At 39.2% G+C, this 24,364-nt stretch overlaps 1 protein-coding gene across 1 annotated transcript; it reads right to left on the bottom strand.

Moving 5' to 3' along the window:
- Positions 1 to 1,097: 1,097 nt before the first annotated feature.
- Positions 1,098 to 24,044, bottom strand: CSRP1 (cysteine and glycine rich protein 1). Its single transcript, XM_075195622.1, has 6 exons — positions 23,883 to 24,044; positions 22,425 to 22,540; positions 7,794 to 7,962; positions 6,855 to 6,984; positions 2,467 to 2,560; positions 1,098 to 1,668 (listed from the first exon to the last, which is right to left on the bottom strand). The coding sequence occupies exons 2-6, from the start codon at positions 22,534 to 22,536 to the stop codon at positions 1,592 to 1,594; spliced, it is 582 nt and encodes a 193-aa protein (XP_075051723.1). The 5' UTR covers positions 22,537 to 22,540; positions 23,883 to 24,044; the 3' UTR covers positions 1,098 to 1,591.
- Between the last annotated feature and the right edge of the window lie 320 nt (positions 24,045 to 24,364).

Genomic DNA, 24,364 nt, shown 5'->3' with positions numbered 1-24,364 from the left:
CTGACACGAATGGCCACCAAGCCACGCCCCCTGTGAATTTATATTTTCAAGAGATTGTTATACACATTACTAACAGAGGTGAGGATGGCCTGATTGATGCACAGACTAAACATATAGGGCCTGATTCATAAAGAAAAGTAAATCAAAACAACGAGTAGCTTTGCACCTTGGCAAAACCATGTTGCTTTGGAGGGGATGTAAATTTATAATGTGGGGACAGGTTTATATTTGGGGTAGGGCATGTCCTAGATCAACTTTAAAATTCAGTGTAGAAATAAAGCTATCAAGTATTTGTGTGCTATATGCCAGTATTTAACTTATGTGAAAAATAATTAACTAATTTGCACATGGTTTTGTCTAGGATCAAAGTTACTCCTTTTTTTGCTTTGCTCTCCTTATTAAATCAAGGCCCATTTGTTTCAAATAAATAAACAAGTATCAAATATATTCCTAAGTTATAAAAATTATTTCCCAAAATGTCTTGGTTGAGGTATTGTATTACATAAGCAGAATTGCAATAAATCAGATTAAATTAGATAAATAGATTACACAGTTCCTCTCTCCATGTTTATTTTATTGAGTGTGGTTTAATTCTATGTAGTTACTTGCTAATGAATGCTTTAAATATAGATTTGAGTCATGAGTCAGCATGTCTTGCACAGGCTACACTATCTTTATAAAATGTGTGACATAAAGGAGAGCTGTATACCTCTCCCCTTATTTGAAGCATATTTTATATCCTTTCATTGTATTAAATTGCAGTACTTCTGATGTTTGCTTTATTCACAAAGCAGTCCTTGGTGAATAGCTCAGCGACCTCTACCTTCATTGTAATCCAGTGCATCTCAGCTTTTAAAATATGAGGGCTAGAAGCAGGCTGAACTGGAGAGAACAACTTTGCTAAGCAGAGACTAAAAGTGTTCACTTTATGAAAGCTTTTTCTGGGAAGAAATAAAAACTTAACAATTTTGGAGTATTAAGGAACAGTGTGTGAATTTATCTAAGCTTTTGTGACAAAACATGTTCATGTGTGCTGTGGCTAGGGAGTTGATTTACAAAGAGATTTCATCTCCCGAAATTAAATACATAGGCACATGGTGATATAAATATATCTTTATTATATTTAGGTGAGAACCACTAATACATAGTGAAAAAAAAGCAATCACACAGCCATGCTTTACAATTGCCTTCTCATAACAATTCAGCAATGAGACTGTTAGGAGTAACAACCACAGAAAAGGGTCTATGAACGCAATATTCTAGCTGCATACATTAAAGTAACATTCAGTCTTTAGTGTTTACAAGGCAGTAACAAGAGCTACTTAAACATTTATATGTATGTCTATTTCGTTTTTTTTAAGAGTAATTATATATATATATATATATATATATATATATATATATATATATATATATATATATATATATATATATATATATATATATATAACACACACATACACATGCCTGTGCTTAAAATACATAGACAAAATCAAAGCTGCAGTATGTAACTGTTAGCACTGGAGAGCAGCAGTGCCTGACACTGATCATTGAGGATGAAATGAATGCCAGACAACGCATTAGAGAATGGTCACTCTGTGTGGGCTAGAGCTCCAGCACCCTGACCAAAACCAAAGCCTTTTGGCCCGAAGTTCTTAGCGTAGCATCCTAGGGATAAAAAGATGACAGAATTTAACAAGATTAATGAAAGATTTGGTAAACAAATATAAATGATAAAAAGCAGTACAACATTTTACCTAGAACTCCGTGTACATGGAAAGGAATTTCAAAAAATTGAGAAGTAACATTTACAAATATGACAGTGCACCACATCCAACCAAAGTAATCTTCACAGGCAGTGTAGAAGAAGAAAATGCTGCTCCAAAACGAATTGACATCTGAGGGACATCAGTAACCCATACCATTCATTATTAAAAGGAAATCTCCAAGCGCTACCTACTTTTCAAGTTATCTGTCTTTTTACTACTGAACAAGCAATACTCTTTATTGTCTACTTAAATATATTTAAAACTTAAATGTCTGGCATTTATATACCATACCTGATGTAGAGGCCGTGAAATCTTGCAGTTTAAATGTATTTAGTTAGCCAACAAAGCATGTCACTTTTCTCTGGTTCTATCAATGCCCAACCCAGTATAACAGCTTTTTACTATAGAAAACCAAGAAACAGCAAAGTGTTATTTTACAGCTGGGACTATCTGACCTTAAATCAGACCCAGAGTCACACCTGTTGCCATATGAAAGACGCTAGCAAGAAGAAACATCACAGAATTTGTAGCAACAGTACTATTTTAGTTTTCAGTTAATATATTTTCCTCTAGTAAATATGACATTGATCTTAAGTACTTCTGTGTGCAAGGGTGATGGATAACTAAGTGTTTGTGTATAAAGTGTGTTTCTGAAAGCACAGTATAGCAGTAATAAAAAAACATAACTGTTACGTACCTTTGCAATATATCTCTCCATCTTTATCTGCCAGTGTTGTGGATTCCAAACCTTTCCCACATTTGGCACAACGGAAGCAGGCCTTATGCCATGACTGCAAGATGGATACAGTGCATTGTAAAAGTATTGCTGATAAATTCAATGAATTCCTTCTTTACTGTACAAATAAAAATGATCCTACAATTTTCCCCTACAAAATAGTTTAGTGTCTGAAATATAATAATACCAAACAGCCACTACATTACTGTATAGCAGAGCTCACGTAATAGGTTAGTGACATTGTTGATTTTCTGTTAGAATTCACAAAAATGGTGCTTCATAAAAGCTGATGTCTTAAGCCAGATGTATTTCAAATACAAAAAAAAAAATGGTTTGAGTACTCAGAATATCAGTGGCATATTAAAGGTAACTGAACACAAAAATATTTTGTCTTTTAAAAGGCATTATGTTGGTACTGGTATTGTGCCATATATTTAAATATGACTACGGTCTTCAATTGCCTGTCTAAACTCAGAAGCACACAGCATAATGTTTTTGTTTTTTTTTTTAAGAATGAGGTAATTTACATCTCTATCACTAGACTCCTGGTAGGGAATTGCTTCCAAATGTTATGTTTGGGATAATAAATATATGTACTTTTATTCCAGGTCATAGGGACAGTACAGATGTATTTTTATCTTTTGTTTAACCTTTTCACTTTTTTCACAAGTTATTAAAGAGATTTAGTAGGTCTCCACAATTTTTATTACCAGATCCAATGCAAACTAGAGCGTAGCACAGGAGGGTTTATAAATATCAATCTGCAATATCAAACAGTCAGATGTGACTTCATTTTGTGTGGAGGGGTTCAGCTCTATAAGTAAATATGATTAATATTATGTTGTCGCATAAAATCAATGACTTTTAGAGAACTGCAGCCTTTACACCAATGTTTATCCCAGAGGCGAAACTAACGAGCTGTGAGCCCCGGTGAAGGGAGGCGGGGAAGAGGGAACAAAGTGTTAGGGTTCTGTTCACAACCACTTCCTTAATTACAGCCATGGAGCCAGACACGTGATATAAACGTTTTAAACTGTTTATTGCAGAAAAGTATAGTCCAGGTAAGGCAAAAATAAACAGTAACAGTTCAGGCTGAACGGAACAATGGATTTCCAGATCTTGGCAAACAAGCAGTAAATAATAAAGAAATGCAGCAGATGACTTAACTGAAACCAGTTTGCAGCAGTAGTCAGAAACATGCAGGTAAATCAGGAACAGAGAAACACATGAGCAGGCTAGGAACATCAATGACCAGCAAAGGATTCAGGAATAAGCAGGCATATATAGGCCACAGACAGGTGAGGATAATTAATTAGCAGTGCTAGTTAACCCCTGATAGAGGAATGGTCGGACAGCAGCTCCTCTGGAGAATCACAGATATGTGCACATAGGGTAACAAGGCAAATCATAACACAGGGTAAAATGCACACAAAGAAACAGGGCAGATCATAACAAAAATGCACACAAAGAAACAAGGCAGATCATAACATAGCCCCCCTTTAAGGAGCGGATTCCAGACGCTCCATACATGCTCCTTTCAGGTTTTTCTCCTCTTTTTCTTTTTATAAGATCTCCCTGGAGTCACAATTGGGCTCTTCTCTAATGGAGTACAGAGAAGACCCAATTCTTCAGAAGCAGAAGAATTGGCAATTTCGTCCACTAACACTCTAGTATCCTCCAAAAATTCGCTTTCAGAGTCTGAGTCCCAGCCTAGAGTCGGAACAGGACTGTTAATTTTATGAGAAGATGGTGAAATGCCCATGAAGCCGGTAACCAAGGTTTGTTGTTTGTGATTGTTCTTTTTATTTTTTGAAGATATAGGCTGACCAATGGAAGCAACGGACATCGATGACTTGTGAATAAGCAGAGGAGCGGAAACACAGGCTGGAATGGAAACGGAAGGACTATGACCAGGAAAATCAACTGTTGATGGAGTACTTCTTGCACACAGCGTTAATAAAGTCCATGGTATTATGGATAATGGGGTTATCGGAATTTAGAAGGGAGAAGGCCCAGGTCTGTGGCTCCCCTCTAAAACTCATAATTATAGAACCCACTTGGTTAAATTGGTTGGCAAAGTAATTTGGAGAGTCTTGAAACGGTTTCGTGGACAGCTGAAGAACCGACAAAAACTGTTTAATGTCCCCATCAAAGAAGACTGGAGGAGGATCTGATGACTTGGAAGAGGCATCTGGGCATTCTGGCTCACTAGGAAACTCTGGGGAGTCCTCAACTTGAGCAGCAGTCTCTGGAGAATCCCGCACTGGGACAGCAGAGCATGAGTCCCCGACTGGGACGGTAAGCTGGGCACATCTGACGGATAGCCCAGACTGAGCACACCACTCGGACTGTACAGCATTGTGAGGAGCCGCAGAGCAGACAGCACCAAGTGGGACTGGCAACTCGGGCTGAGCCGCATGGGACTGGCAACTCGGGCTGAGCCGCATGGGACTGGGCCCCCTCTGGAGCAGACTGTAAGGGCAGCGCCCCTCTGGAGCAGACTGTAGCTCAGGAACAACGACAGCAGCTTGTGACTCGGCACTGGAGGCAGCGGCTGAAGACTCTGAACCGGGTAGCACAGTGGCAGGAGACTCGGGTGCAACGGCTGCAGCAGGAGACTCGGGACTGGACACAGTGGCAGCAGGCTCAAAGCTGGAGGCAGAGGCTGGCGCCTCGGGACAGGAGACAGAGGCTGGCGCCTCGGGACAGGAGGCTAGAGCTGGCGCCTCGGGACAGGAGGCTAGAGCTGGCGCCTCGGGACAGGAGGCTAGAGCTGGCGCCTCGGGACAGGAGGCTAGAGCTGGCGCCTCGGGACAGGAGGCTAGAGCTGGCGCCTCGGGACAGGAGGCTAGAGCTGGCGCCTCGGGACAGGAGGCTAGAGCTGGCGCCTCGGGACAGGAGGCTAGAGCTGGCGCCTCGGGACAGGAGGCTAGAGCTGGCGCCTCGGGACAGGAGGCTGGAGCTGGCGCCTCGGGACAGGAGGCTGGAGCTGGCGCCTCGGGACAGGCGGCTGGAGCTGGCGCCTCGGGACAGGCGGCTGGAGCTGGCGCCTCGGGACAGGCGGCTGGAGCTGGCGCCTCGGGACTGGTAACTGGGGGTTGGCAGATTGGGTCTCATCCCAGGGAGTAGAACAGGTGAAATGTAAACAAATCCAGAATGCGGAGAAGTAACAACAAAAGATGGTTTGGTAGGCTGTCGTGGCCTGCGGAGAGGACAGGCTTGTAAGAAGTGTATATTACTTGCACAGTAGAGACATAGTTTGTTGGTTATTCTGCGCCGTCGCTCCGCTTCAGTCAGGTGGGGGCGTGGACCACCCGTGAACTGGGTATTTGTCACACTGTAATTGTTACTTAAACGCAAATTTGTCATAGTACTATTAAGAGGTGCTGGCAGCACAGTTTCAGCAGCAGACAGAGTTGGCGGAAGCAAATCAACAGTATTGGATTTCAGAGAAACAGATTCTGATAGTCTCCTGAGTGGGTCGAAAAATAGAGCAGAAAATTGAGCCAGCTGAGAGCGTAACAGAATTATGTCAGTTTGTAGACACTGAAGCAGAGGCTGTTCAGCCATTTGTAGAGCAGACATGTTTGCAGGGAGAAAACAAATGAAATCAATTCCAATGAGAGTTCCAGGGGAAATCTGAAGCAGGGTTTTTCCACATGACTCCAAGGCTTTCTTTTTGGCTGGTCATTCTGTTAGGGTTCTGTTCACAACCACTTCCTTAATTACAGCCATGGAGCCAGACACGTGATATAAACGTTTTAAACTGTTTATTGCAGAAAAGTATAGTCCAGGTAAGGCAAAAATAAACAGTAACAGTTCAGGCTGAATGGAACAATGGATTTCCAGATCTTGGCAAACAAGCAGTAAATAATAAAGAAATGCAGCAGATGACTTAACGGAAACCAGTTTGCAGCAGTAGTCAGAAACATGCAGGTAAATCAGGAACAGAGAAACACATGAGCAGGCTAGGAACATCAATGACCAGCAAAGGATTCAGGAATAAGCAGGCATATATAGGCCACAGACAGGTGAGGATAATTAATTAGCAGTGCTAGTTAACCCCTGATAGAGGAATGGCAGGACAGCAGCTCCTCTGGAGAATCACAGATATGTGCACACAGGGTAACAAGGCAAATCATAACACAGGGTAAAATGCACACAAAGAAACAGGGCAGATCATAACAAAAATGCACACAAAGAAACAAGGCAGATCATAACACAAAGGCCCCCAACCCTTTGCATCTGCAATGCAGCAGGCCCCATTATCTCCATGGGCCCTGGTGCACAGCACCTGCCGCAACAATGGTAGTTCCGCCACTGGTTCATTCCTCATAAGTTGTACTCACATTTCCTCCACCGATCACTTTTTCAGCAGCATACACAGACTTAAGGCAACGAGGACAGACATCAGCGCCTCCCACTTTCTGAGCAACCTTGGAGGGATTTGGGTTGTTTGTAGGCTGGTGTCTTGAGGACCTGGAGTTGGAGAGGGAACAGAAAAAAAAATTGACAAGGACAATGTAACTTTTCATGCCGCGAATGCACGCCAAATCTCTACCTTAGGAGATCTACCCTTTTTATTATTATTATTATTAATTTATTTATTTAGCCATTTCCCCAAGCATATTTCACATAATTTTCTCAACATATGGTAGTCATTTTGTACCATAATGGAATAAATATATTTTCCCCTTTTTATGAGCATTCCTTAAAAAACAAAAAAAACAAAAAAAAACAACATGACAAAGATATGGACTTTGCATGAGGTGCATGTACAAAATTTTGTCTGCTAGGACAAGATATTTTAAGAGATGGAGACTGCACATTTTGGGAGGCATTCCTATTTTAGTGGCTGTCTGCAGAATCTTGTTGTGTAAGCAAAACAATCTGACTTTTAGACCATCTTTGAGGTGGTGGTAATTGAGTTTCAGCCATGCCTTTCATTAAAGTAGCACCATAAAGCATACTTTATATAGTGAAGTACTTTATTATACACATACACATAGGTACTCCAATCATGAACTATGCCATGCAAAGTGTCATGCAAATCATATGAGCATCAATAAATAAATTAGGGTATAGGGGGTACACCAGTGTATGCATCTTGTAGACTCAAAATCATAAAACAAACAAACACCACCTCTATTTTTCCTCATTTAAAAATGACCCCACACTGCCAGTCATATATTCTTTCCAAACTGTCAGACCATTTTGTTTGGAAAAGTAATTTAATACATTAAATGTATAAAAAAAAACAATAAAATCACAGACATCTTGTAACTTACTCTTCAGGTCGGATGCCCAAGCTTTCTCCCCGGTCCATACTTAGAGTACCTGCTCCCTGTCCAAATCCATATCCTTTAGGCCCATATTTTTTGCCATAGCATGACTTGCAATAGATTTCATCCCCATGAATGGCAACTGTGGTACTATCAAGATTCTTCTTACATACCACTGATGGGGAGAAAAAAAAAGGATTAAAAGCATTGAACAGATAAAGCCAAATGAAACCCAAGATAGTAGTAGGAAAACAGATGTCAATAACCCTATCTGGCACCAGTGTCCTAGTGAATCTAACTTAAACTCGTACTAAACCCTACTATGGAATGCAATAGTGCAGTTTTATACTAGGTCAGAGTGTGCAAATTAAAGATTCTCCCACCTGTGCACAAGCAATAAAACACATGTCAAAGTAAAAATATTCTCAATAATACACAAGGTGGCTACAATTATGTAATGTATAGAAGAGGAAACTAGACTAACTGCATTCTGATTCAAGACAGATTATACAGAACCTACCTGTCCAGGAGACTACCAGATTTCAGGGAGTCCTCCCAGGAGAGTAGACCACTCTCCCCGATTCCGCCTCTACTTCTTTTACAGAGGCCAGAGGGACCCTTGATTACATGTTTTGCTTCATAATGCCTCACCTTTGTGATGCCACACCTACCGCACTTGCCCTTTGGGAGAGGAGGTGCCAAAAGTAGGCAAGTATGAGTCTCTTAAGGAAAAGGAATTAATGGTAAATGATCCGTCCTTTTTATCTTCAGACTACATAGCAGCAATAACTATGGGAAGCTTATAGGGAGGGCCCAATAATAAACAAAACTCTGCCAGATATGTTGCAAACTAAAGATTTATACCACTTTCATACTGCTGCCCCTGCAATATCCCGGGTTTTTGAAGCCGGTTTTTGCAGGGGCTCGGAGCATCCCAGCTCAGAAACACCATTCATACTGCACCTTGGACCCGGGAATTTCCCGGGTTGACCCCATTCATACTGCACAAGTCTGTGCCCTGGCAATTTGTGGGAGTCATCACCAGAGCACTTTTTGTTGGCTGAAAGCTGCAATATGAAAAAAGAAAATATATCTCTCTCTCTCTCATTATTTGGAAGCTGCATTAAGATCATCTCTTTCAAATGGAGCATCAAAAGTGGATCAGATATCCAGATAATAATTTAAAAGTATGAATAGAATATCCAGTAGCATTGCAGAGCTGCACCACCGAAACCTGAGCCTTGCTTGCCCAAGATGCTTGAGTTGAGTGAACTCTAAGGATCTCTGAGGCCTTACAACTGTTACTCATGTAGGACTATATATTTTCAACACAATCAGAGAAGCCAATAGTTTGCTTAGAGGGAGTGTACCCTCTACTGGGCCCAGTCATAAGAACAAGAGCAAGTCTGTCTTCCAAATTCCCAGTTGTAGACATAATATATAAAATCTGCTATTAGTAGATCTGGTATATGTAGTTTTCTGTCACTTTCATTTTTGGAAGTGGGCCAAAAAGACGACAGTGCCACTTCTTGGTTAATGTGGAATCTAAAAACCACCTTCAGCAGGAATTCGGTTTTGGCTCAGAATACCACTTTATCCAAGTAGATACTGAGAAAAAGTTCCTTGCACCATGGTGTTTGTACCTCTCCTACTCTGCAAGCAGATGTAATTGCTATTACATGGCCTTAGCCACTGCTTGGTCGACTGTCTGGTGGTTCCTGACAGGGCAATAGGCAGGTTCCTTTAGTTCCATTTCCTTATGAGCTCTAGCTGGAGATATTGGGTATGTCATTTTGTCCACAGGATTATTCCTATTGTGGATGAGAACATCCCCACCAATATCAGACCTTTTTTTTTTTTGAGACTTGCTTCTGAGCCTGCGGCTGACATGCTAGGTAGGGACTGGATCCTAGAACACTTTAGTTGTGACAATGGCATATAGTGTATATCTGGACACCCAGGAACAGAATCTGTTGTGATGGGAAAATTTGCTTCCTCAATTCCATTATCAGAGTAACTAACTTCATGGTTAAAATAAAATAAAATCTTGGAGACATTGTCAGCCCCAAATAGCAGGCAGTTGAAGTGAAGTGTTAGGTCAGGACCCAAGAACTGAAGAAATAACGGTGATGAACTGCAGTAGTGATATAAAAAAAAAAAAATAGGCATTGTGAAAGTTTATGGATGGGAGAAAAACTGCTTAGTTGTTGAAGCTGGTATTCAGAGACTTTATATAAAAATGTCTTGTACCAATAAACGTGTTTAGTCTCTACAACACTAGACCCTTGCAAACAAACTCTGGGATATAAGCTTGCACTCACTTAACCTGCAGGAACAAGATAAATTGCAAAAAGCTCACTAATTATTGTTCTGCCAATTCTATTCCCGTTGCCTGAGCTCTTGCCTGTAATTTATTATCCCCTTTCTTACTTACAGGCAGTGGTGCGATCTTCATGCTTGTAAACCATACTGGAATGCAGCAACTCTGATCACTATTTCTGGCCAAGTGGCTATGCATTTCAGCATCAATTAAAGCTAGACTTGCTCTTGTGCTCATACTAGTTTGAGCATGTATCAGTGATGGAGTGAGCCCATCTCTCTGCCTGCTGTGCAATTCCTCTCACTACTGGTGTACTGAGGGTTGATCTTGACAATATTCCTTGTGACGAGTAGACCAGTGTTCTCCCCAGAAAATTTTCCCAGCTCGCTGGCATTACAAAGCAGTCGGGTGGGGGCAGTTGTAATAATTTGCAATAATAATGAAAAATGTTGGAGGTTTTTGCCCATACCTGCCAGGACTGGTCAGACCTGTGATCCAACATACACACTGCTGTAGTGCGCGCATAGTGTACATTGTAATAGGAGAATGGTTTATTCCATTATAATAGGACTCTGTTGGGCTTCAAGTGCCAGGTGGGAAGTAACAAGAGCCAGGAGGAGCACCCGGAAAATAGGTGCTGGGGAGAACACTGTAGACTTTAAGCACCCAAGTCTTTGAGCACCCATGGGCTGTTTGCATATATAGCGGCAAGAAAAAGTATGTAAACTCTTTGGAATTACCTGAATTTCTTCATAAAGTGGTCTTATAATGTGATCTGATCTTCTAAGAATAGACAAAACACAGTCTGCTTAAACTTATAACACAAACAATTGGGCAGGGTACATAATTGCGACGGAGGTTACCGACATGAAAATGTCAGCAGGGTAAATGCCAACACTTATATTGTGCAGACAGGTTTACAACGTCATCAGTTTGATTGACGACATTGACAATGTCGCCAATCACAATGCCGACATTAAAAAAAGCAATGCCGCCGGGTCTGGGGTATATGCTAGATTTGTAAACATGCATAAGAAAAATTACATTTTTTTCAAATTAAGTCCCTTCCTATTTCTGTTATCATCATGCTCTGTTTAACCCTTACTTAATTATAGTGCTAAGAAAGATGATTTATCTCTTGTACTGCTAATTGCATTGTGTGCAAATGGCGCTTTCAGCTTTTAGTAGATTATTGAGCACCTGAAAAACATTCAAATGCACATATAAAACAGCACCCCTAACTTAGGAGCTCACCTAGAGCGGGTGCCCTTTGACTGTTTAGGTTTTGACTCAGGCTTCATTCATTGCCGAGTATTGCGCACTTGGTGTCTATCCCAGATGCAGGGATGCTTTTTGATGTGGTGACTGCACAAACTGACAAAAGTCTTGGGAGTTGGAGCCAAATTCAGACTGTTGCAGCAGATCCGCTTCTCATGATAGCAATCTGGAGCACCTGGGTAGTTAGTCCTGTCCCCAGCATGCACCAGAAACTGGTGCATCGCCAGGGCCTCTAGGGAAGGTAAGCGCCTACCTACAGAAAACAAGCAAACACACACTCCCAGTTGGCACACTTAGGCTATATAGAAAGGATAAATGTATTAAGGGAAAATATATATAGGGAAAATGTGAATTACCCACATAACAACAATGTAAATATTAAAAAAGTACAGCACTTAGTTGTCTAAACCCTGATATTTACAAAATAAAGAAAGTCTTCAAATAAGTAAAAATATATAATTTAATACATCTATAAAATACATCTATAAAATCACACACATGAATCTAACATTAATGCTGAGCTGCAAATGAGATATAGGAATTTTGCGTGGAGATCTACGATTCCCTGCTAACAACTATAAAGGAATGGCTATAATATACTAGAGCCAGTAACTCAAACAACTCCACAAACTAGTATAAAACACCATCATGAGGGTAGCGAGCCCTTTGACAAGATTTAAATTACGTATTAGTGTATCACATGGAATTCACATTTGCCCAATAGGATTTTGCTTGTAAACAGTGACAAAATAAGTTACTTTGGGATGATACAATATTTCATATTAAATGAATAACTCAACTTGTGCTTCACTTGTATATTGATCATAATATGGAATCCACTGAGGCACTCCAAACCTGTAACTCCTGAAGAAACACAAATTATGAGTGGATCAAGTGTAATGGTTCTCCGGTAAAGCCATTATTAGCTATTCTGGCTGGGTCAAACCAGATCTGAGAGACGAATTTACCAATCGTTAAACGATTGAGAAACAACAAATCCACTGAGTAGACAGGGGGGATATTCACACAATGCGTTAACACAGTCATTAAAAATGTAACAGGAGGATATGAATTTTATTTCTTAAATATTTTAAGATACTCGCAAAGGGTGGTATGTTTAACATATCTGACTGCTAAAATTTATAGTAATCACCGGTAGTGTCACTCACCGGACCGTGAGTGCCTCTGCGCTGGTGCGTGGTTCTCTAGCCTTCCTGCCGGCGCCTGTCCTGAGCCGCGGCCGTCCGCCATCTTGATGGTCTGCGCATGCGCAGCATCCAAGAACTTATGACCTTTGCTTTTAATCTAATTGGTGGATCAGGCACCTCTCCCTATTTAAGGCACATGTGCTCATTATATCGTTGCCTGATCTTGAGTCTCATTCCCTGTGAGTCTCTGAAGGTGTCTCCTGTGTCCTGCTAGTGTCTTCAGCTTCCTGCTGATTACCTGCTCTACGCATCGGTGGTTCCCATACCCGCTACTGATTCCTGTATCCTGAACGTGTCCTCAGCTGGCTTCTGGATTACCTGCTCTGCTCATCAGCGGTTCTCATACCCGCTACAGACTCCTGTATTCTGCTCGTGTCCTCAGCTGTCTGCTGGATAACCTGCTCTGCTCACCTGCGGTTCCCATACCCGCTACAGCCGTTCAGCTTTCCTGCTGTGCCTGCATATCCTCGTTGGACAAGCTTCTCTACTCATCAGCGGTATGCTTACTTGTTATTGACTATCAGTTATTACCTTGCATATCCACTTAGGACAAGCTTCTCTACTCAGCAGCGATATCCATATCCACTATAGACTATTAGTTGTTACGCTGCATATCTGTTTGGAACAAGTTCCTCTGTGCTCTCATTATCTTCATATAGTTATTGACTCTTTTCATGCCTCCACTCATCCGCACCTGAACAACTAATCACTTACTAGCAGTGGTACAACTTGCTATACGCAGACCACTGACTTCCCCACTACCTACCTGCACCTGGACAAGTCTTCTTGTCACAGCAGTGGTACAACTTGCTATACGCAGACCACTGACTTCCCCGCTACCTAACTGCACCTGGACAAGTCTTCCCATCACAGCAGTGGTACAACTTGCTATCCGCAGACCACGGACTCTCCCGTTACCTTCTTTCACCTGCTCACGTCCACCATGGTCTCCGTGGTTCAAACCTGCCTTTCCACTATAGATGCAAGTCGCTGACTCATCTACCAATATAGCTGCAAGTCGCTGACTCATCTACCAGTACAGCTGCAAGTCATTGACTATCATCAATTCCATTGGCATCCTCTCTCCATCTGCTTTTATATACGTTCCACTATTCACCCTGCTGCCAGAGGACCGCTGTGCAAACTCCGCCTCTCTGGTAAGCATAGTCAACTGGTGAATCCTAGGCAGAACTCCTAGTGCCCGTGACAGGTAGAGAGCTTATAATTATGTATTGATAAGCTGGGTGTAAATAAGAGGACTAGATCGCAGGTTAGCGATGCGTCCTGTAGCGCAGGTAAATATGAACATTTATATCATTCAATATGATGTAGACGTTGACATGTCTAAGGTATGTATGTGTAGAATACACGGCTGCAAAATACAGGATTTTAGACAGCAATATAGTTAACATTATAAATATAGAGAAACAATGTAATAAGCAGCAAAATATGAATCTGGGTTTTGTCATTGGAATTAATTGAATATACACAAAGAGATGTCCTGCTGTTATGTCAACAAATAATTTGATTAGCCCTTAAGATTGCAATGACTGAGGAATATATGCAATTGTTTTAAAACTATATAAAGAATATATGGGATAATAGAGAGGTGGTCTTCAAAATCATACTCATTTAAAAAAACATAGTATATACAGGTAATATATAATTGTATTATGGAGACTGTAACTAATAATATTAGCAAACGACCCACTGCATAGTCATAGTTATTGTATGTATTGCTGTCCCATGATCAGACTTAGAGTAATCTGGAAACAAGCAAGATATGATATTAATTTAGTCATTTCATGCCATAATTTTGGAGGTGTTTGGCTCCATGTAGCATTAGAATTAATGAAACTCCAGTATAATATTAATGAGTTTATTTACTAAGGCTTAAAAGGTGAATTCTAATACACAATGTTATATGCCACTCAGAAATGGGACTTTGAAATTCCCTCTTGTGTAAGGTGACACATGATCTGACAAATGCTATCAGAACTGTTGTTATATAAGGACTAAGTAGTAAATCACGTAATTACACAAAGTAACATGGCTATTTGGAGTCATAGAGAAACCCTAGTGCAGGGGTCCTCAAACTACAGCCCGCGGGCCACATGCGGAGCGCTGACATATATATGGCCCGCCGTGTGTTTATGACGCCGCTGCCTGTCGGTCATTTTTTTTACATGAGAAGGACGGTCATTGGTAGAAGAGGGAGAGGGGGCGGCGGCCGCCCGCGATTGGCTGGCCGGCTGAAGCGCTGGATCATGAGAATTGTTGTCTACAACTCATCTCCCAGGATTCAGAGGAAGCCAGGGCATTTGGGAGGGCCGCCTGAGCGGTGACTTGTGAGCAGTGAAGGTCGGAAGCGGGAGTGCGAAGAGCGGGAGAGAGAGTGCGGAAAACAGAGGAATCACAGCGCAGAGGCAGCTTGGAGGAAGTTGGGAGCATTATTACCTCAGTGTGAGCCTGAGGTAAAAGCGGAGTTTCACCAATCAGACTGCAATGATGGGCATTGCAGTCTGTATGCCTCTGTGTGGGCAAAGTTATTGCTGGTATATTGTTTTTGTAGTGCTGTATATAATATATATATATATATATATATATATATATATATATATATATATATATATATATATATATATATATATATATATATATATATATATATATATATAGGTATTTTACAAATAGCAATTTGAAATCCCTGGGAAACAATGATGTCAAGAAAAAGAAAAATTGACCCGGAGTGTAGGATATTCAAAGAACAGTGGACTTATGATTACTTTTTCATGCAGTACAAGGAAAGAGCTGTATGTCTGATATGCCAGAATATAGGGTCTGTGTTCAAAGAATATAATTTGCGTCGACACTATGAAACTCAACATAAAGATAAATATGACTGTTTGATTGGAGAAGTGAGAAAAGATAAAATATTAAAACTGAAAAATACATTGACAACTCAGCAAAATACTTTTGTGAAGCAGAAGCAGCTAAATATTTCATCACTGCGAGCAAGTTTTCAAGTTGCCAAGCTAATAGCACGCACTGGCAGACCATTCGTGGAGGGAGAATTTGTTAAAGAATGCCTTCTTTCTGTTGCCAAAGAGATGTGTCCAGAGAAGGCCGATTTATTTAGTACAGTGAGTCTTTCAGGACCTACAATTACACAGAGGATTGAAGAAATGGGAGACAATTTGCATCAGCATTTGCAAAACTCCACAAAAAAACTTTCATATTTTTCCTTGGCGCTCGACGAAAGCAATGATGTTCGTGATTCTGCACAACTTCTAATTTTTATTCGTTGGACGAATGATTATTTCGAAGTCACAGAAGAGCTTGCTGCACTGCAAAGCATCAAAGGAACAACTACAGGAGAGGATATCTATGAAAAGGTTTGCCAAACTATGAATGGTTTGGAGCTGGACTGGGCTAAACTAGCCAGCGTGACAACTGATGGTGCTCCTAGCATGGTGGGGCCTAAGAAAGGAGTAATTGCTCGCATTAACCAAGAGATGGACAAACATAACCATTCTCATCCAATAGCCATACACTGCCTCATCCACCAACAAGCGCTGTGTAGTAAATCATTGAAGTGGGACTCTGCTATGAAAATTGTGGTATCTTGTGTTAACTTCATTAGAGTTAATGCACTAAACCACAGACAATTTCAGGAATTTCTGTCTGAGCTAAATGTTGACTATGAAGATGTTCTGTATCACACAGAAGTCTGTTGGCTGAGTCGAGGGAGAGTTTTGAAAGGTTTCTATGACTTACTTCCACAGATTACAACTTTTCTGCTTTCAAAAAACAAAGAAGTACCAGAGCTCAATGATGCAGAATGGAAATGGCACCTTGCCTTTCTGACAGATGTAACAGAGCTACTCAACAATTTCAATATGCAACTTCAAGGAAAGGGGAAGCTCATCTGTGATAAGCAATCACATGTCAAAGCATTTGAAGTGAAATTAGGCCTCCTCATCAAACAAGTGAAGGAGGAAAACTTCTGCCATCTCCCCACAACTCAAAATCTGTTAGCAGAAAAAACATTGATTGCATTCCCAAACAAAACATGTGTGGATTCACTGGAAAAATTGCAAAAGGAGTTCCAATTTAGATTTAAAGAGCTTCATCTCCATGAACAGGACATACAGCTTTTCCGTAACCCATTTTCTATTGACATTGAAAATGTGGATACAATTTACCAAATGGAACTGGCTGAACTGCAGAATTGTGACTCTCTGAAAGATGCATTCAAGTCAAGCAGCCTTCATAATTTCTATGCATCTCTCCCCTCTGAGACATATCCTCATCTCAGGAACCATGCACTCAAAATGGCAACCATCTTTGGCAGCACTTATGTCTGTGAACAGACTTTTTCTAGAATGAAACATTTGAAATTTCCAAACAGATCAAGACTAACGGATACACACTTGCATCACTTGTTACGACCAGCAGTGACAAATATGGAACCAGACATTGACCATCTCATTAGCCAAAAGCAGGCCCATAGTTCCCATTGAAATACTGGTAAATTTGTTGATTTAACTTTACTTCATTTTAAATATTGTATTTGTTCCCGTTTTGTTTCTTCACTTCCAAATAAGATATATGCAGTGTGCATAGGAATTTGTTCATAGTTTTTGTTTTTACTATAGTCCAGCCCTCCAATGGTCTGAGGGACAGTGAACTGGCCCCCTGTTTAAAAAGTTTGAGGACCCCTGCCCTAGTGTATTCAAACACTGTTTTTTGATTGTGGACACAAATGTTTATAGTTTGTGTTTATAAATACCTGTAAAATTGAAGATAATTCTGGTGGGTGATGTTTTTATTCACAAGAAGCAGAGGGATAGACGTGGACCATAAAAAAAAAAACATACTTGCCTACTGAGGACTCCTAGAAATTCCGTGAGAGTAGCCATCCTCCCAGACTGCGGTGGAGCTTAATGACACAGATTTCCATAATCAAGCCCCGCCCATAATATGTAATGCCACAATTTTTGGCATTTCATAGCAGTAGACGGGGCCGTGATGATGCAATGGCGTTACCACACCCCCACATATCCCTGTCACATGACCTTCCCTCCAGGATCTCGCGGAGGCAAGTTTATAAAATTGGCAAGTATGGAATAAATGATAACATGGTTTTGAATTTCTAGCAGTGATAATTGAACAACTGCAGTAATAGCTTTAAAAAAAATGGTAGTTTAATGATTTTGTTGTATTAACCTGCAGGCCAGTAAGGGCACTTACATGGCTAACTCATGTTTTAATATAGAAAGTAAAATGGGAATGGATAGACAGATAAATGTGTTATGTATACTCACATTTCTTCACAAGTTACTAAGAACAGGATTTCTCTTCTTAGGAACCAGTAAGTGGACAACTGCAGATTATCAGAACTCTACAATCGGACACAATGGAGAAGATGGCAGACGGGTAGAAAAAAGTAAAAGTGTAAACATTACTGATTTTTTTTAATCCCTAATAGATGCTGAGAATCAAGAGGGTGCCCAGCTGCAGCAGATAATATCTTTGACAGAGAACATAAGGGATACTAAAATAGCTGCTAAGAACCAAGAACAGCAGGAACTGGACACAGGTGAGACCTGAACCAAACTTTGATGGGAGTCTGGTGACGTACAATCATCTTTAGCTTATGGGTCTAGATTTAATTGAGGGATAATTTAGAACGCTAGGAAAAGGCAACTTGCTGTACCATTCTGCATTTATTTTCCTTGAGTCAAGCGAAATGACGTTAGGTTTTTTTATTTCCTTTTGGCAACGCGAGCAAGATCAAGACTACTCATTTAGTCAGATGTCTGTCTCTTGTCTTTCTCACCCTTAAGTAACTTGTCTAATATGAAACTTTGGACTGTGAATATTTCATTGCCATAATTTATTCCAAACTGAACGATACCTACCTTATTGATCACCTGTTCTAACACACACTTATACAAGTTGCATACAAACACTAGGAGCACTGATGAGATGGGAACTGATATCAGTTTAACAGTAATGACAGAAAACTGACATCAGAGGAAATTATTAAGAATATTATAATAATATTTCAGTCATATTTGATATTTCTTTCAAGCCACATGTTTTGCCCTGAGAAGCATCTTGCATTTACATATCAAATCATGTGAGCCAACTTCCTGTAAAAGGATGACTCCACCCCAAAGGAAGGTTTTATACCATGAAACACATGGCTGGAAAGTCTTTATCTTCTGCCCCACACAAGGAGTATACAGCTGAACATGTGGCAAGTATGGAAACTGTTGAAGCTATAGAATTTGGTCAGTTTATATTAGAGTATGGCTGAGATTTTAGTTTGTTGAATGTATGGAATGGAAGGTAGTTTATGCTGGTTAGAATAATTGAAGTAATGTGTTTCAATGTAATATGCATAGTTTGTGATTGAATGTGGAATCTGAACTGATAATGCTGGGAATATTGAGTTATAGTTAATATTGTGGTTAATTTTTGTATTAGCGGTAAAGTTGTATATTTACAGGAGTTTATGAGCACATGGTTTATCAGACAAGAGGTTGAGTTTGTATTACTGAGACACAACCCTTCCCATCTTAGTATGGAAATTATGCGGCCTAAAGAATACAGTATACAGAGATAAAATATACTATGACTAATATGCATGTGGGTGGGTACGTGAGACAATGTGATTTTCAGAATGAGAATTAGAGTTTGTCAGATAAGCTGGAGTTTGTGAGTTATATAGGGTTTTGGCTCATGTATAATGAATATGAGTGGTATAGGATATAAATTGTATTTGAAGTTTGGAGTGTTGTGATGTTTATTTGGAAGATGGAAGTTTGTTTTGTTTAATTCCAAAATGGAGGCGTTTGTATACAGCCCTTTCCCATAAACACTCCCCTCCCCCACACATCACAAGCTCATACGCAAATCCATACTACACCCTGATACAACACAACACAAGCTTATACAGACACACCCTTACTACAATAGCTGAAACACATGCACACACACACACAATAACTTGTATATTTATAAAACAGGCAATTAATGTAATGTATTGCATTAACATATGTGCTATACCATCTATGCTAATAGAGTAAACAAAATTGATGACGCTATATAATATACTTTAATACACTGTTTTATATTATATATGAGTGTTACAATTAGAATATTACTTAAGAATACAAAACATTATTGATATATCTGGGTAACAGTCTTTCTTGAAAATATAAGCTTATTATATAATATTGGTCCTGTGGATATAGGGCAGAATAGGAAGTATGTTCCGTGGGTTAAACCAGAACTACATTTGCGACTGTTGTTGACGGTAATAGTCATAAATATGCTATTATATGATCATGAAAACATAACAAACTGTTAGGTACCTCCTCGCCCTTTAACACGTTTATAAGCTTTGTCTATACAAGTCGAATCCTGATACTGTAAATCTGGTTTATGTGGATTATTTTTAAACCTGTTTTACGTATATTTTATATTGAAGTCAATAAATAAGAAGTCTATTTTGGGAACGTGAGTTATAGGATTTTTGAATATGGCAATTATATGGGTATTTAATAAATAACTTTGAAAAAAACAGTAAAGGTTATATAATAATATATAACTAGATGTTAAAGCATGAACCCTTGCATTCATAATTCTCTCGTACATGAAATTGAAGAGACAACTTTTGAGCAACTTGTCGGTTTGTTTGCAGACAATTAAGATAAATTGATAATTATTGATTTTAGTTGTTTAGATTAAGCAGACATTACAGAAATAACTGCCAGACATCCACACTGTACAGTTAATATTGTAAATGTTTGGTTCTAATTTTGCAAGGAAATTCTAGAGGGGTGTGTATAGGATGTACTGTATGTTGTGATTGTGTGTTGGTAGAGTTAAGGATATGATCTGTGTCCAGGACAAGGCCCTGTCTCTGAAATGCAAATTAGCTTTATTGACTGGCAATTAAGGTATAACTAGAAGCAATCTACTGAGCAAACTATTAGAAACATTTTAGAGTAAATAAAAAGCATGTAGCTTAGTGACCCAGCCCAAGGTAGTCCACTATGGGTGCTTAAAAACTCAATTTATGTGCAATATGGCAGTCAGTCTTTGGATTCTGCTTATCAAAGGAGTTGTGCAATGCAAATGCATATCAATGTGGACTGCAAGTGAATTAGTTGCCCGTGTAAAAGGTGGCCACACATTCTGTGATATTGATGGCCATTAGGCCTTTTTAGATCTAACTGGTGACAAATCAAAAAAGATTGCAGATCCCAATCAGCGTCTGATGAGTATTTAACAGATGTTGTTAGTGATGAATGGTTAATGTGGTTGGGCAATAACTGCATCTATGTGGACGTTGTCTGACCACAATAATGGTGCCCTGTCAGATCCGGCTATTTGGTTTGGATATACAATATGTATATGTGTCAGTATACCATTGTTCTGGGACCCCAAATGAGGCATTACCCAATAGAATGTATTGCATAGAAGGTGAGCTTTGGAAAAGAGGCAGATGTAGGACATATATCAAATATTCATTGCCCTAACTTAACTACAGAGCAGACACATTCAATGTGCCAAAATGACTGTTCTACACCCAACAAAGAGGCAACATGATCCCCAGATCAGCTAAATAAATCCAGACACACATGGACTACACATGCTGTATGATTGCACTACAATTGGTTCACATACATGGTGCATAGTACAAAGTGCAAGCATGTAGCTTGCATGGGAACTAACTTCAGTGAAAATATATAGTGTATGCGTGAATTGGAATGATGATCAACAGAGAACATGCAACCTACTATTGGGTAAGAATTTTCAGCTTATATAGTGTAATGTGCATACTAAGTACATTTTACCTGCAAATAATTATTAATATTTTTATTTAAAACTATTGTTCACACAAGTTACAGGAGTAGATATTTTCCACTATAGCCATTAATGAAAGTATGGTGCTGTTATATGGAGGTAGATATCTAATTCACAATAATTTAATATTATCTCAATATTAGTACAATAAAAAATAATTAGTTTGGAGTCAAATTTTCATTATGTAATTAGATATGTATCATTTCTGTCTGGTGTGCTACTAGGTACAGCTACAATAACCCCTTGTCAGAGTTTCTTCCATAAATGGGCAATCATTGGCAATCAGTCATGTGTAATAAAAGGAGTTGCCTGTATTTGTAGATGGGGCTGGTCCCTATCTTCTAACGTTTTCTTTTTGTGGCTGCACTGCTTTTACAAGCACTGGTAAAATCTTAATAATCATTGGGTCTAAAGGAATTATTATACATTGTGGTTCTTTCCGTTAAAACATATCCTGCCAGCTGTGTAACTATATTAACCTGCTCCACCAGCAAAATAAGAGAAAATAAATTATGAATCATATAGTTACACTCGAAAACTAGTTGCACTCCCTGCACCCCTTGAAGCTCCACTATTGCTGCTGACCCATGTAACTAACACAATTAATTTGACTTTTTTATTCCACCAACAATGTGTGCTTTTATCACCTTGGCCATGTTTAGCTACACCATAACTAGTAAGTAGTTCTAGTCAAAGTTACAATCAGTTGTGGTATAATGTGACAGTGAGAGAATTATGCACACAACTCTGTGAAATGTATTTCATTGCTGTCCATGTGGAGAGCCTACACAACATAGATATCAGTTATTTCTATATCACATCAATTCTCTCATGGTTTTCACAAGTAGCTTACATTTAGAACACAGTGAAAGAAAATTCATCTAGACAAACTTAAAGTTATAACAATAACAAGTTCAGCATATTTAATATGGGAGTGGTTTAACTCACTGCACAAGAAGCAGGATTTGTGGAAGCTTCCACCCTCACACTGTACTTCCTCCGCAAAGTAGACCGTTTTCTGACAAACCGAACATTTCTTTCCTCCACCCCAGTTTGGCATTTTTCTGTAAGAATATTAAAGAAAGGATAAAAGAACAAGAAATATAGGAATGCATGTTTTTTAATGTACATATTGACAGATTTGGCTCTTCATCATTGTTCGAAATGGGGTATTTATCTCACCATCTTAAAATACTAGTTTTATTATTATTAAAATGCTAGGTCAATGTATACAAAAATAATATCAGTGTTGTTCTCATTACTACATTGTAATTATTTCTGCCAGTGTGTAATTATTTCTGGCAAAGTGATAATGTGTAATTATTTCTGGCAATGTTGGCAAGGTTAGATACTTCCAAAAGAGGGCACAGCTGAACAATGAAAATGATGTTATCACATGCTTTGCTTTTCACCATCCCAACTTTACTCTCACAAAAGATTTATTATTCTCTTTTCAGCTTTCAACTTTTTTTTAAAGTTGTTCTTGCCCATGTTGTATTTTTGAAAGTCCTATGGTCTGCCTCTTTCTCCCTCCTAAAATACCCTGTCCTGTTAACATTCATTTATATTAATTTAAAGGATGATCCTTATGCAAACAGTCATACTTATGCACAGATGTTTCTATATTTAGTATCAAAGAATTACATTTACTATAAACAACAGTTCACTAAACAAAAATGAAAATTATAGTATTACAGTTAACAGTGTTGACTTAATTGGTTAATTGTAAGATTTATTTAAAATAAATTAATTTAGACCAGGTAACTGCAATAGTACTTTAAGTGGGAAGTTCTGAAGCAAAGAAGAGGTGGAGAGTTCATGTTGCAAAGTCTGTTGCGTTGTATTATTAAAAAATATATATATTATTATTATTATAAATTGTGTGCATTTGTATATCTGGTCAGAGGAAAACTTCAGATTTTATGATAAATTCTTTGTAGACCACTTTATCCATTAAAATGTTAGAAGGTAGGACAACGTGCAGTCGTATTCACAGCCCACGCCCCTTCTGTCTCCGGCTTCAGAACTTTTAAAAATCTCCATAAAAGGTAGATTACACCAGAAAGGCATTCCTTGTGGTCAATGAGTAAGGAGAATAGCCAGGAACCTAGACAGCTAGGAATTCAGCAGTCTGAATCATTACATATCTGGGATACAAATGGTCAATGACATGTGCGTATTACAGGCACTGGGCTCACGTTAAAAGGTGTTAATATGTAGGTTACGGAATCGTTCGAGATGAGTTTCTGCTGATGTGTATTAAGTGGCGATGACCTATGCTGACAACTAATAGCGAAAGGGGTTATTGTCAGAATGTTCTGTTCATTTATTGAATTCTAGAAAAAATGTTAACTTTTTATCTTACAAGTGGAAACGAAGGGAGTAAGTTAATTTTATATAACGTACCTGATTCTGTTTTGCTTCTTGCGGCCAATAAGCTTTCTCTTCTCCTCTTTGCTGCGTGTCTAAGTAGCGAGCCTTTTCTCCCTCTAATAATGTATACAGGCTTCTGGGGTGTGACCTTACAGGGGAAGACTAGAACAAATTCAGACAGAAATGTGTAAACATAAAAGAGGAGGGTTAGATACCAAAGGAAAGAGGGAGGGAAATGCTAAGCGGAAGACACAGCTTAAGTGGATTAACACTTCTGCTACTGGTCCGGTTAGACAATGAGTAGGAAACAAACTGATGAATGCCAAGTATAGGTCACAATGTCTTCATGGTAGAAGGCACGAATTTGTCTTGAATTCGCATTTATAAACCTCTCATAGCAACTGTTTTTTCTATAAATATATCTTTAAGAAAAATAAAGTTTTGGGTTTGGAAATCACAAAAATATTTGATTCTATGGGGCCTATTTATCAAAGGTTTCCCCCCTGTAAAATCCC

Source organism: Mixophyes fleayi, chromosome 2 (assembly GCF_038048845.1).
Source record: "Mixophyes fleayi isolate aMixFle1 chromosome 2, aMixFle1.hap1, whole genome shotgun sequence".
Classification (NCBI taxonomy): domain Eukaryota; kingdom Metazoa; phylum Chordata; class Amphibia; order Anura; family Limnodynastidae; genus Mixophyes; species Mixophyes fleayi.
The sequence above is the reverse complement of the archived record's forward strand: the minus strand, read 5'-3'. Positions and strand labels throughout refer to the sequence as shown.